Source organism: Bison bison, unplaced genomic scaffold (assembly GCF_000754665.1).
Source record: "Bison bison bison isolate TAMUID 2011002044 unplaced genomic scaffold, Bison_UMD1.0 scf7180017864371, whole genome shotgun sequence".
Taxonomy (NCBI): domain Eukaryota; kingdom Metazoa; phylum Chordata; class Mammalia; order Artiodactyla; family Bovidae; genus Bison; species Bison bison.
The window spans coordinates 16634595-16649814 of NW_011494943.1; the positions used below are offsets into that span (position 1 = coordinate 16634595).

At 36.4% G+C, this 15220-nt stretch overlaps 1 protein-coding gene across 1 annotated transcript in view; it reads right to left on the reverse strand.

The window, feature by feature from the left end:
• Positions 1-15220, reverse strand: part of EFCAB13 (EF-hand calcium binding domain 13) — a 175963-nt gene that overhangs the window by 103743 nt on the left and 57000 nt on the right. The window contains exons 9-11 of the mRNA XM_010856564.1: positions 10223-10714; positions 6596-6733; positions 4651-4722 (exon numbers count right to left, since the gene is read on the reverse strand). Of these exons, the coding sequence (XP_010854866.1) occupies positions 4651-4722; positions 6596-6733; positions 10223-10714 (702 nt within the window). The remainder of the gene's footprint in view (positions 1-4650; positions 4723-6595; positions 6734-10222; positions 10715-15220) is intronic.

Genomic DNA, 15220 nt, shown 5'->3' on the forward strand with positions numbered 1-15220 from the left:
TGTTGCTTCCTGACCTGCATACACATTTCTCAAGAGGCAGATCAGGTGGTCTGGTATTCCCATCTCTTTCAGAATTTTCCACAGTTTATTGTGATCCACACAGTCAAAGGCTTTGACATAGTCAATAAAGCAGAAATAGATGTTTTCCTGGAACTCTCTTGCTTTTTCTATGATCCAGCAGATGTTGGCAATTTGATCTCTGGTTCCTCTGCCTTTTCTAAAACCAGCTTGAACATCAGGAAGTTCAAGGTTCACGTACTGCTGAAGCCAGGCTTGGAGAATTTTGAGCATTACTTTACTAGCGTGTGAGATGAGTGCAATTGTGCGGTAGTTGGAGCATTCTTTGGCATTGCCTTTCTTTGGGATTGGAATGAAAACTGACCTTTTCCGGTTCTGTGGCCACTGCTGAGTTTTCCAAATTTGCTGGCATGTTGAGTGCAGCACTTTCACAGCATCATTTTTTAGGATTTGAAATAGCTCAACTGGAATTCCATCACCTCCTCTAGTTTTGTTTGTAGTGATGCTTCCTAAGGCCCACTTGACTTCACATTCCAGGATGTCTGGCTCTAGGTCAGTGATCACACCATCGTGATTATCTGGGTTGTGAAGATCTTTTTTGTACAGTTCTTCTGTGTATTCTTGCCATCTCTTCTTAATATCTTCTGCTTCTGTCACAATTTGTATGGAAATACAAAAAACCTTGAATAGCCAAAGCTATCTTGAGAAAGAAGAATGGAACTGGAGGAATCAACCTACCTGACTTCAGGCTCTATTACAAAGCCACAGTTATCAAGACAGTATGGTACTGGCACAAAGACAGAAATATTGATCAATGGAACAAAATAGAAAGCCCAGAGATAAATCCACACACATATGGACACCTTTTCTTTGACAAAGGAGGCAAGAATATACAATGGAGAAAAGACAATCTCTTTAACAAGTGGTGCTGGGAAATCTGGTCAACCACTTGTAAAAGAATGAAACTAGAACACTTTCTAACACCATACACAAAAATAAACTCAAAATGGATTAAACATCTCAACGTAAGATCAGAAACTATAAAACTCCTAGAGGAGAACATAGGCAAAACACTCTCCAACATACATCACAGCAGGATCCTCTATGACCCACCTCCCAGAATATTGGAAATAAAAGCAAAAATAAACAAATGGGACCTAATTAAACTTAAAATCTTCTGCACAACAAAGGAAACTATTAGCAAGGTGAAAAGGCAGCCTTCAGAATGGGAGAAAATAATAGCAAATGAAGCAACTGACAAACAACTAATCTCAAAAATATACAAGCAACTCTTACAGCTCAACTCCAGAAAAATAAATGACCCAATCAAAAAATGGGCCAAAGAACTAAATAGACATTTCTCCCAAGAAGACATACAGATGGCTAACAAACACATGAAAAGATGCTCAATATCACTCATTATCAGAGAAATGCAAATCAAAACCACTATGAGGTACCATTTCACGCCAGTCAGAATGGCTGCAATCCAAAAGTCTACAAGCAATATATGCTGGAGAGGGTGTGGAGAAAAGGGAACCCTCTTACACTGTTGGTGGGAATGCAAACAAGTACAGCCACTATGGAGAACAGTGTGGAGATTCCTTAAAAAACTGGAAATAGAACTGCCTTATGATCCAGCAATCCCACTGCTGGGCATACACACCGAGGAAACCAGAAGGGAAAGAGACACATGTACCCCAATGTTCATCGCAGCACTGTTTATAATAGCCAGGACATGGAAGCAACCTAGATGCCCATCAGCAGATGAATGGATAAGAAAGCTGTGGTACATATACACAATGGAGTATTACTCAGCCATTAAAAAGAATACATTTGAATCACTTCTAATGAGGTGGATGAAACTGGAGCCTATTATACAGAGTGAAGTAAGCCAGAAAGAAAAACACCAATACAGTATACTAACGCATATATATGGAATTTAGAAAGATGGTAACAATAACCCTGTGTACGAGATAGCAAAAGAGACACCTATATATAGATCAGTCTTACGGACTCTGTGGGGGAGGGAGAGGGTGGGGAGATTTGGGAGAATGGCATTGAAACATGTATAATATCATGTATGAGATGAGTCGCCAGTCCAGGTTTGATGCATGATACTGAATGCTTGGGGCTGGTGCACTGGGATGACCCAGAAGGAGGGTATGGGGAGGGAGGAGGGAGGAGGGTTCAGGATGAGGAACACAGGTATACCTGTGGCGGATTCATTTCGATATTTGGCAAAACTAATACAATATTATAAAGTTTAAAAATAAAATTAAATTAAAAAAAAAAAATCTTCTGCTTCTGTTAGGTCCACAGGGGAATATTATTCAACATGAAAAAGGAAGGAAATTCTGATACATGCTACAACACAGATCTTGAGGGCATTATGATAAACAAAATAAGCCAGTCACAGAAAGACAAATGCTGTATGATTCTACTAGGGTATCTCAAGTGAACAAATTCACAGAAACAGAAAGTATTGTAGAATGATGATTTCCAGAGATGGAGGGTCAAGGATGGGTAATTTTTATTTAACTGGTATCGGTATATAGATATAACTGGTATACAGATTAAGCACAAGCTGGAATCAAGATTGCTGGGAGAAATATCAATAACCCCAGATGTGCAGATGTTACCACCCTTACGGCAGAAAGCGAAGAAGAACTAAAGAGCCTCTTGATGAAAGTGAAAGAGGAGAGTGAAAAAGTTGGCTTAAAACTCAACATTCAGAAAACTAAGATCATGGCATCTGGTCCCATCACTTCATGGCAAATAGATGGAGAAACAATGGAAACAGTGACAGACTTTATTTGGGTGGCGGGGCTCCAAAATCACTGCAGATGGTGACTGCAGCCATGAAATTAAAAGACACTTGATTCTTGGAAGAAAAGTTATGACCAACCTAGACAACGTATTAAAAAGCAGAGACATTACTTTGCCAACAAAGGTCCATCTAGTTAAAGCTATGGTTTTTCCAGTAGTCATGTATGGATGTAAGAGTTGGACTATAAAGAAAGCTGAGCACCAAAGAATTGATGCTTTTGAACTGTGGTGCTGGAGAAGACTCTTGAGAGTCCCTTGGACTGCAAGGTGATCCAACCAGTCCATCCTAAAGGAAATCAGTTCTGAATATTCATTGGAAGGACTGATGCTGAAGCTGAAACTCCAATACACTTTGCCACCTGATGCAAAGAACTGATTGATTTGAAAAGACCCTGATGTTGGGAAAGATTGAAGGCAGGAGGAGAAGGGGACAACAGAGGATGAGATGGTTGGATGACATCACTGACTCGATGGACATGAGTGAGTAAACTCTGGGAATTGGTGATGGACAGGGAGGCAAATGCCAGGAGACAGTGATGGACAGGGAAGCCTGGCATGCTGCAGTCCATGGGGTTGCAAAGAGTCGGACACGACTCAGCAACTGAACTGAACTGAACTGATAAGAGTTTCAATTTTGTAAGATAAAAAGCTCTGGAGATTGGTTGCACAACAATGTGAATGCACTTAAAACTAAAATTACTGAAATGTACATTTAAAAATTGGTAAGATGGTGAGACTTGCCTGGTGGTCCAGTGGCTAAGAATCTGCCTTCCAGTGCAGGAGATACAGGTTCAATCCCTGGTCAGGGAACTAAGATCCCATATGCTGTGGAGCAACTAAACCCACGTGCACTGCAACTAGAAAAAGCCTATGCGCCACAACAAAAGCCCACTCGTCACAACTAAAAAAAGCCTGTGCACCACAACAAAGACCCAGAGCAAAGAGTCAGCTATGACCAAGACAGACACTACTTCACAAAATAGCAATGAAAGAATGATTGAATTTGTGAATGAATGATTGCATGGTGAAGCATTCAAGAAACCAATTTACTACTAGCATCTTGAAGGAATCCAGAGATTTAAGCACTTATATTAACCAGAAATGACAAATGATAATATAGCTTTTAACATGAGATTCTTCATCTAGGTATAAAAGGAAGTTTCTTCCTTTGGATTAATTTTTTCTTATCTGAGAAGTCTTTAAGGAGAGACAGAAAGTTAACTTCTTTTTAAGCATATGAATAAACAGAAGGAAATAAAACAGCATGCCTTCATAACTTTCATTGCTTTTTAATCTCACAGAAAAAAATTAATTATTTATATAAAACATTAAAATATTGCAAATAATAAAAAACTAGATTGTGGTGTGACTATAAATTTGTAAATCAGTGCATGGGAGATTCTATGTATGTAAATTTTACCTCAATAGAACTGTTTCTTTTTTAATGTTCTAAAACAAAGATAAACCAAAGTATTTGATTCAAACAAGTTCCTCCTTAAAAAAGTAAATCATTCATCAATAGCTAATAATGGAGCTAATTACCTATTTGACCTCCTCATTATCATTATCATTACTGTACATGGGTATAGCACTCTCCAGTTCATAAAATCCACATAACAATTCTGTGAAGTAAGCAAGTTAATTCTTAGTACCATGATACGTAAAGTTTTTAAAAAACTGCCAATGGCTTGTTAAAGGTTTTGTAATTATTAGTACATAAAAAAGCAAATTTAGTTCATTGAACCTAATTCTCCTCAACCTAACTGCTCTTTCCTCAAATGACTTTAAAATAAACTTCCTACCTACCATCATATTCAGGAAGATTTTGCTCTTTAGAGACAGCACTCACAAAGTCATCTAATTTCACCATTCCATTTTCTGTAAAATAAAAAGTTGAGATGATACATTCTATTATGCTGCTGCTGCTGCTGCTAAGTCACTTCAGTCGTGTCCAACTCTGTGCGACCCCATAGACAGCAGCCCACCAGGCTCCCCAGTCCCTAGGATTCTCCAGGCGAGAACACTGGAGTGGGTTGCCATACTTTTGTGTAAAAGGCAAATTCACATTTTAATACAACTATGAAAAAAAATACTTACCTTCACTTAATCATCAGCTTATTTCTTCTACATAGCCTGTCTCCCTAGATGAGTCTTTCTAAATTAGGTCTGTTCATTTCATTTCAACAATCACTGAGAGTATATTAGTGCCAAGAACTATGCTAGGCACCAAGGACACCAAAGTAAGTAAGACACAGTCCCTGCTTTTTCAATGTTTATTATAAAGTGCAAAGGACAGGGTTAGGTACTCAGTTCTTGATAGATACAGGAAAAAGGAAAGGTGCCCAAAGAGATGGACCATGAGAAAGCTAATGAGTCTATTTCACATAATTATGAAAACCCAGTCAACCAATATACTATCCACTGATACCTTGACAATGCTAACCAGCCCTAACAGACCCACATATCCCCAATCCCTACCCCCAGTATCCAGCTAGTCCAAACAACACCTATTTTAGGTACAAACCTTCCACAGTGTTCATACTAATCCTGATAATCAGAAAAAAGGCTGAAAAAATTTAGTGGCTTCTACCCTTTAGATTTTTTAAAATTTATTTTGTATTAAGGTAATATTCATCTACAGCATTACATGTATATTTCTACCTCAATATACGCTACACTGTGCTCACTACCAAAAATGTAGTTTCCATCTGTTATCATACAATTGATCTCTTTTACCCATTTTGTTCCACCCCCAACACTTACCCCTGGTAACCATTTACTCTGATCTCTACTCCTTAGATTTTTTTTAAAAAATCAATCCTTCTTTCTTATTTGCCTTACCTAACAGTTTTGCTCAGGGTCTAATTCACTTCTAATGTTATTTCTGTCAGTCTTTTCCCAAAATGTTGCCTATGCCCTCTTTTCAACTGAACTTTTGCTGTGGAAAATTCTTACTTAATGATAAAGCAACTTCTCTAACACAAAAACCTTTCTTAGAAACTCAAACTCTGCCCTAAACTTAGGCTGGTGAGTGAGATATGCTATTTTATTCCTAGATGCTATTTAATAACTGCTTGCCTTGATTAAGTATCACTAGCCCTAAATTCCTAGCTACAGTACTCCCTCTACATTTTAGAATCTCCAATTATTTCTTCTTGGACTCCCTAGGCTATTTACTGAGAGATTTTTGAACCTTTGGGGTATCGCAGTCTTGCTACTTGAACCTCTCTTCTGTAACTAGATAAGCTTTCCCCAGGATCTGTCCCACACTAGAAGACACAGCTAGGACTAGTGATGAAGAACCTTACAGAAAGAATTCTGAAATACAAAAGACCTACCTAGACCCTCCAAATCAATCTATTACATCAAATTTCCCAGAAATCATTTTTTACTACTCTCAATTTTAAAATATATGTATATACTGGTGTATAGTTGATTTACAACCTTGTGTTATTAATAGTTTTTGCTCTACAGCAAGGTGAATTAGTAATACATATATCCACTTTTTTTAGATTATTTTCCCATATAGGTCATTACAGAGTACTGAGTGAAGTTCTCTGTGCTATACAGTTGGTCCTTATTAGTTACCTATTTTATATATAACTACTTCCAATTTTTGTTTGTTCTTTCTGAATCTTCTTTAGAATGACCCATTCCATTCCCAGTTGAGAGATCTTACTCCAACATTTAATAATATCATGTAAAACTATCTAATTTTTTTTCAAAAAGTTTGATATTATCAGTCTCTCACCATTTCTAGCAGTTTCAGTCACAATCTTCTTGAATTCTTTATCTGATAAAGTAATTCCTATTGAAGGCAAAATGGACTGAAGTTCTTCTGCATCTATGTAATTTTCTTGGAGTTTTTTGATAGTTTCACAGACATTTCCTAAATATACAAAATGTGGAAGACTATTCAGCAACATAATTTATGTTAGCAATAATTGGCAGCTAAAGTCTTTTTCTTATAATCAGAAATCAAGTTTTACTTAATACCACCTTAAAACTCTTCATATTTATGTTGTATCTTACATTATGCCTAATGTTTCTCTTACAGCTCAAACACAAAACTGTCTTGAAATTCTATGAACATTTATAAACTATTTGTTTGGAGGATCAATCTGTTCCAGTGGCCCAGCCAATGAGGTTTGATTCTTTGTTTGGTGGGGGGGCATATCACACAGCTTGTAGATCTTAATTCCCCAAACAGGGACTGAACCCAGACATTTAGCTGTGAAAGCACAGAGTCCCAACCACTGGACTGCCAAGGAATTCCCTGCAGCTTGTTTCTGATTAAAATATAATGAAGGAGTCCAAGAGATCAAAACATCAATGTGTCATGTTTAAATTTCAAGATTTCAGACAAAAATTGAGAGTTCTCTCCCATCCTATCACTTTACCTACCATTTTTCAGTTCACAACCTTCAAAATTATAAAATTCTAGCAGACACACATGACCGTAATGAGCTTCCTAATATAATGTACTGAAATGGGAAAAATATCACCTCTGTTGTATCCTGGCAAAAATGTATACCCTGAATTTATTCATGAAGAAATACAAGAAAACCCAAATACAAAAACCCTTTTGTGTAGAGGGACACTACACAAAACAACTAGTCAATGCTCTTCCAAAGTATCAAGGTCATGAAATATTGAAAAACCATCCCAGATTGAAGGAGACTAGGACACATGACAACTAAGTGTAACATGTGGTCCTGAATGAGATTCTGGATCAGAAACAGGACATTCATAGAAAAACAGTCAAATTTTTAATAAGGTCCTATATTAGTAAATATTGTTGTATCAGTGTTAATTTTCCAGTTTTTTGTTATACTGTGGTTATATAAGATATTAATAGGTCAGAACGTTAGATGAAGAGTATGTAGAAATGTTTTCATTTCTGTGTAATTCTTATGAATTTAAAATTATTTAATAATGAAAAATGTTAAATGTTTTTTAAATGTAAATCAAGTGGCAGTCACATTTCACAGATGCTCAATCATCATCAGTTTATTTGGAGAAGTTGTATGAGATAAACTATTTTATCCTTTTCCAAATACAGAATGCTAAGTATGACAGTGGTAGGTGAAATCATTTGATTTTAGTGATACCAGCAAGGTAGATAACCACTTTCTACCACAATCCTGTTCTACCCACTGGCTAAATGCCTGCTACTCCATTATTCCCTTAATCAGAGCTTTAATTCTTAATGAAATACAAGAAAACTCAGAGACAGAAATAAGGCATGGCATAAAAGCAGTGCATCAGTAAAGGAATCGGAATAAACATCTTTATGCCTCCTTAATAGATAACACTCCTTTTTCAACTGAGTTATTAGAAGCATGCATGTGTGTGTGTTAGTCGCTCCATCATGTTCAACTCTTTGCGACCCTGTGGATGGTAGCCCACCAGACTCCTCTGTCCATGGATTCTCCAAGCAAGAATACTGGAGTGGGTTGCCATTCCCTTCTCCAGGGGATCTTTTTGACCCAGGGATTGAACCCAGGTCTCCTGCACTGCAGGCAGATTTGTTAACATCTGAGCCACCAGGGAATAAGAATCACTAATGATTCACAAAGCGTTCATCTTAACAACTACAGTCAGTACTAAATATAATTTTTAAAGGCCGGTAAATTTCTTGAAATAAAACAAATATAAATTAACTCCAGCTGAGGTCTATAGAAAGGAGTGTTCAAGTGGGTTCCTTACACAATATGTCCCTGGAGAAGGACATGGCAACCCACTCCAGCATTCTTCCTTGGAGAAGCCCATGGACAGAGAAGCCTGGTGGGTTATGGTCCATAGTGTTGCAAAGAGTTGGACATGACTGAAGTGACTAAGCATGCATGCACATACACAATACTTCCATGATATAAGTAGTACATAAGAGAAAAACATACTCTGGCTGGGAAGTCAATGCTCATCTTTGAGGAATATCATAAAGACTTAGGGATCTGAGATGTATACTATTAATTATTTTCTCTTAATATTCCCACATCCATAAGAAATAATACCTGAACAGTGTGGAGATTCCTTAAAAATCTGGAAATAGAACTGCCATACAACCCAGCAATCCCACTGCTGGGCATACACACGGAGGAAACCAGAACTGAAAGAGACACGTATACCCCAATGTTCATCACAGCACTGTTTACAATAGCCAGGACATGGAAGCAAATTGATGCCCATCAGCAGACAAATGGATAAGAAAGTTGTGGTACATATACACAATGGAATATTACTCAGCTATTAAAAAGAATGCATTTGAATCAGTTCTAATGAGGTGGATGAAACTGAAGCCTATTATACAGAGTGAAGTAAGTCAGAAAGAAAAACACCAATACAGTACATTAATGCATATATATGGAATTTAGAAAGATGGTAATGATGACCATATATGCAAGACAGCAAAAGAGACACAGATGTAAAGAACAGACTTTTGGACTCTGGGAGAAGGCGAGGGTGGGATGATTTGAGAGAATAGCATTGAAACATGTATATTATCATGTGTGAAACAGATCTCCAGTCCAGGTTCGATTCATGAGACAGGGTGCTCAGGGCTAGTGCACTGGGATGACCCTGAGGGATGGGATGGGGAGGGAGGTGGGAGGGGGATTCAGGATGGGAACACACTGTACACCCATGGCTGATTCATGTGAATGTATGGCAAAAAAATCACAATATTGTAATTACCTTCCAATTAAAATTAAAAAAAAAAAAAGAATACCTGAAGTACTATGGATATCCTAAATTTAAATTATGGAACTCTGAGCAAAAATTTCACATAGACTTCATATATAATTGGTTAAATAAATGACCAAAAAAAAAAAGCATTTCCAAAGGAAAATTGGCCCTCTACTTTCTCGGGAACTTGTTCAGTTGCTAAGTCATGTCTGGCTCTCTGCAACCCCACAGACTGCAGCACACCAGGCTTCCCTATCCTTCACCATCTCCTGGAATTTACTCAAACTCATGTCCATTGAGTCAGTGATGCCATCCAACCATCTCATCCTCTGAACTTGAGTGATTCCAATTAATCACTGAATAAACTTCTCAGCCCAAGTTCAGTTCAGTTCAGTTCAGTCGCTCAGTTGTGTCCGACTCTTTGCGACCCCATGAATTGCAGCACGCCAGGCCTCCCTGTCCATCACCAACTCCCGGAGTTCACTCAAACTCATGCTCCCCCTAAAAAGAGAGCATCTGGAAAGGAACTGCTATCAAAACCACAGTATTGTATCCCTGGCCTGAATTCCAAAAGTGATGGTTATCCAGAGTATTGACAATTGAAATGCCTACAACTGTCTAATAATTGCTTACTTCAGCTCATATCTATAATAACTAAAGGGCCCAGATGTTGTCTTACATATATGATACTGACCCAGAGCATTAATTGCAGTTTTTTCCTTAGATGAAACTTGTTTTAGAAGACTAGAGCTCCTTCTCACAGCTGGCTTCTGAAGTTTTGGGATACTAAAAATATCACTTTTATCCAGGGACTTTTTGAGGCCTGAAACATGCTTCAAGTCTTGTGGTTTAGACTTTGAGTCATGAATTTCATCTTTCTCTGAACTTTTCTTAAAGTTCATGCCATCCTTTGAATATGGTTCCTGGAATTCTATATCACTGCTATCAATCTCATCCTGGAATTTTCTTATTTGCAAAATATTTTTTGGTCTTTTAAATTCATAGTCATCATTCTCACTCATAATTTTATGATTTTGGAGGCTCTTTGTATTTGACTTTTGGAATAATGATGATTCAGACAGTCCAGAAGATAAAATGCTTTTCTTCCTATATTGTGGATAGCATCCTGACACATTGGATAACTTTCTTGAAGTAGCTTCATCCAAGGCTGTTCCTTCCATAATTGCTAAGCAAAAGAAACATCCATTAATTCATTTACCTGTACAATTTGTAAAGCCTTTTAAAAACAATACTTACGTCCTCATGAAAACTTTTCAAGACATTATCATTTGCTCAAATACATCAGATGAAGTTAATAACTAATACAGCTGATGACCAAAAGGTTAACTATTGACTAGGTTAAATATAATCTACTGGTTTAATATAGTTAAATACTTCCATCCAACACTATTCATAGCAACACTGAATCTAAAGCAAAAGCCTACTGAAGTACATGGTTCTCATTCCTTACTCTTTCCCAATTCAGAAAGATAATAGACTAATAAACCAATATAGATACAAATCCCTTAGTTATGAGGGTGCAGAAATATGAAGAAGTTGTAAAGGGAAATTTTTAAATATTTAAAAAGTTAGAACACTTTATAAATAAAATGATACTCTCCTAAAGTAAGACAGTAAAATAATAACCCTCTTAAAAATTTGCAGCATTTGCAGGAGGTTAGTAACTTCATACATAAAATAAAGTTTTTATAAAAATATTAATATCCAAGTTGGGGCTTCATTTACAAAATCCATCCCATGGCTCAGAATAGTACCTTGCATTTGAATAACACATTTAAAAATATATCAAATGTTATAACACTTGACCCTCAAAATAATTCCATGAGAGCATCAAGTTCCTATAAAACCAAAGAAAACAAGAGACTTCTAATAGAGTAGCAATACAATATTGATTATGAAGACATTTCATTTAGAGGAAAAAAAAAAGTTTCTTAGCTTAGGGTGTATTACAATGAACAACTGAAGGAAAGTGTTTGGATTTTAAGTGAAAAGTAAAAGTGAAGTCACTCAGTCGTGTCCGACTCTTAGCGATCCCATGGACTGTAGCCTACCAGGCTCCTCCATCCATGGGATTTCCCAGGCAACAGTACTGGAGTGGAGTGCCATTGTCTTCTCCTTTAAAAATTTAGAAACTTAAAATTATTTTATTATTATTATTATTTTTTTTTTTTTTTGTAATTGACATATAACATTTTATTAGTTTTATGTATAAAAAGTCTAGAAATCCTTGAAGATAAAGACATTGACCTCTAAGTGCTACCTCTCAAAAAGGAATAGGGTAAAAAAACAAAATCTTTGACATTTCTGCTATTGGCCAAGACATCATAATAGGAACTAACTTTACCCTCCAACTTTAAGCAACTGAAAAACTGGACAAGATATGTGAAAAAGAACAATTTTCAGACATCAGACAAGAGGTAGCATAGGACAGTAATCCTTTAAAGAAGGGTAACAAATGAGCTGAGCCCTACCACTGCACTAGCTTACTGTCTGGACAGTTTCCACAGCACAGGAAAGTAAAACCTAAATAGAGCCCACTGGTCTGAATGAGTAGAGAGAAGAGATTAGAAAGGCCAAAGAGGCTAGAATATGAGAGCAAAGAGAAAACAGAACTGCTGAGCTCTGGAGATCAGTGAAGGGGTCTGCTTGACACTTTGGCTGAGTACTGATCTGCACATACCTGAGAGAGCATGACCTAATAACAAGGAAAGAATTACCAGAAAATTATAGGTAGAACAATTCCTAAGAATAATTTATGATCTCACCAACCAAAGCAGAAAGATCTTATAATATATGGGACATCTAGTAGAATCATCTGAAGAATGCTACCTTAGTAGTGGAGCTAAATTAGCATTAAAAGCTGCTCTGAGATCACCCTTAAAAAACTTTAGAAAACAAGCTTCCAAAGGACCTAACTGATTCCAAGTAACTCAACTGCATCAGGACAAAATCCAACACTATTTAAAGGAATGCTACAAGTCAGCAAATAACATAAACTTCACAATGTATCGTATCCCATCAAAAACTACTAGGCAACCAAAATAATAGGAAAATATAAGCCACAATGAGCAGAAAAAATCAATTGATAGAAACTGGTTCAGAAATGGAAGAGCTCATAAAACTATCATACAAATACATTAACACAGTAATTATTAGCATATTTTATATATTCAAAAAAGTAGAGGAATATATTAGCAAGTTGCTTTTATTCTCTCTGTGTCCTTTGGCCACTTGGCCTTAGACATGGGCATTGATATAGAACTGTGTAGCAGAGTGTTGTTAAGTAAATCACTGTTTTCAGCTAGAGAAACAAAAATGAGAGCTCTCAGAGATTAAAAAGTACTAAATAGATTGTGGAGAGGGAGTAGCTCAGGAAAAGTATCTCATAAAGCTGCTTATAAACTCCTGCACTCACCCCTGATCGGCACATGCATGAATTTGGCCCTAAACAATACACCATGACTCTGAGAACTAAACTTCAGGATAGACCACTACCCAAGTTCCACTTTGGCTCTGGATGACACACAGATTTGAATAGCACTGCAAAGGCTATGAAAAACAAACTGATATTGAAACTGAAAAACACAGAAAATTAATTGAAATTTGTGGCCTAAACCAAATTGAGTCAAATTCCTGCCAAAACTAGATTTCAACATTTTCCATAGAATTTTCAAAGAATTTTAGACCCACAGTCTCACAACTTAATCTTCAAAATGTCCAAGATATAATTCAAAACCACTTCACATGTGAAGAACAAAGAAAATCTCAGTTTGCATGGGAAAAGACAAGCAACTGATGTCAAGACCAAGTTGAAAAAGACATTGAAATTGCCTTATAAAAACTTTCAAGCAAGGAGCTCCCAGGTGGTCCAGGGGTTAAGAATCTGCCTTGCAATTCAGGGGACACAGGTTCAATCCCTGAGAACTAAGATCCCACATACACCAGAGCAACTAAGCCCAGGTACCACAACTACTGAGCCTAAGCATCATAATTAGAGAGCCCATGCACCACAATGAAAGATCCTGCATGATGCAATGAAGCTCCTGCATGCTGCAACTAAGACCCAACACAGCCAAATAAATAAATAAACTTCTAAGGATCTATTCAAAAAATGCTCCAAATTACAGTGGAAAAAAACCCAACACTCAGAAAGATAGAAAGTCTCAGAAAACAAAAGATATAAAGAAGAACCAAATTTGGAAATTTAAAACTTAAAAATATAATAATTAAAGTAAAAAAAATTAATCAGATAGGTTCAACAACATAATGGAGATGTCAGAGGGATAGTTTATGAAACTGAAGGCACATTAGTTGAAATTATTCAATTTAAACAGTAGAGGTAAATAAGAATGAAAACAAGATTAACAAAGTGTCAAGGATCTGTGTGACAACATCAAAGAGGGCTAACATTTGTGTCTTTGCAGTCTCAAGAAGGCAGGGGAGAAAATGTGGTGCAGAACAAATATTTGAAGTTACAATGACAGAAGATTGCAAGTTTGACAAGATAGATCCAAGAAGTTCAGTGAACCCCAAAAGGATAAACTCAAAAAAACACACTCCCAAAGCATCATAATCAAATGGCTAAAAACTAAAGAAAAAAGAAAGTATCTTGAAAGCAGTCAGAGAAAAACAGTGTATTTTATTATTTGGATAACATCAGGTTTCTTTTCAGAAACTGTGGAAGTCAAAAGTAAAAAGAACAACATTTTAAAATGTTAAAAGAAAATAACTGTCAACTCAGAATCCTATATCCAATAAAAATATCCTTCAGAAAGTAGAGAAAATAAAGATATTCTCAGATGAAGAAAAATACAGCTAATTCATTTTTAGTAGATCTGCGCTTTTAAAAAAATGATTAAAAGAAGTTTTTCATACAGAAGCTTAATCCTTTGAAATTATTAAAAGCATGATATTCAAAAGACATGTAAGCAGTCAATATGAAAGAAGAAAAATATATAATGGCAAAAATTTGGTTAAATATGACTATTCCTCTCCTCTTGGTAGTTTAAAATATGTTTAATCATTGAAAGCGAAACATTATATTATCTGGTATGCTTTCCAAGAATGTAGTTGTAATACATAAGAAAATCAGAAGATAAAATCAGAAGGTAAAAAGACCTACACATTGGTAAAATTTCTATATTTTACTTGAAAGTGGTAAAATATTTATTTCCATATACTTTAAGGTTAAATAAAGATACCCTGCTTATTTAACTTATATGCAGAGTACATCATGTGAAATGCCAGGCTGGATGAAGCACAAGCTGGAATCAGGACTGCCGGGAGAAATATCAATAATCTCAGATATGCACAGACACCACCCTTATTGCGAAAGCAAAGAACTAAAGAGCCTCTTGATGAAAGTGAAAGAGGAAAGTGAAAAAGTTGGCTTAAAACTCAACATTCAGAAAACTAAGATCATGGCATCCAGTCCCATCACTTCATGGCAAATAGATGGGGAAATAATGGAAACAGTGACAGACTTTATTTTCTTGGGCTCCAAAATCACTGCAGCTGGTGATTGCAGCCATGAAATTAAAAGACGCTTGTTTCTTGGAAGAAAAGCAATGACCAACTTAGCAAGTTAAAAAGCAGAGACATTACTTTGCCAACAAAGGTCCATCTAGTTAAAGCTATGGTTTTCCCAGTAGTTAAGTATGGATGTGAGAGT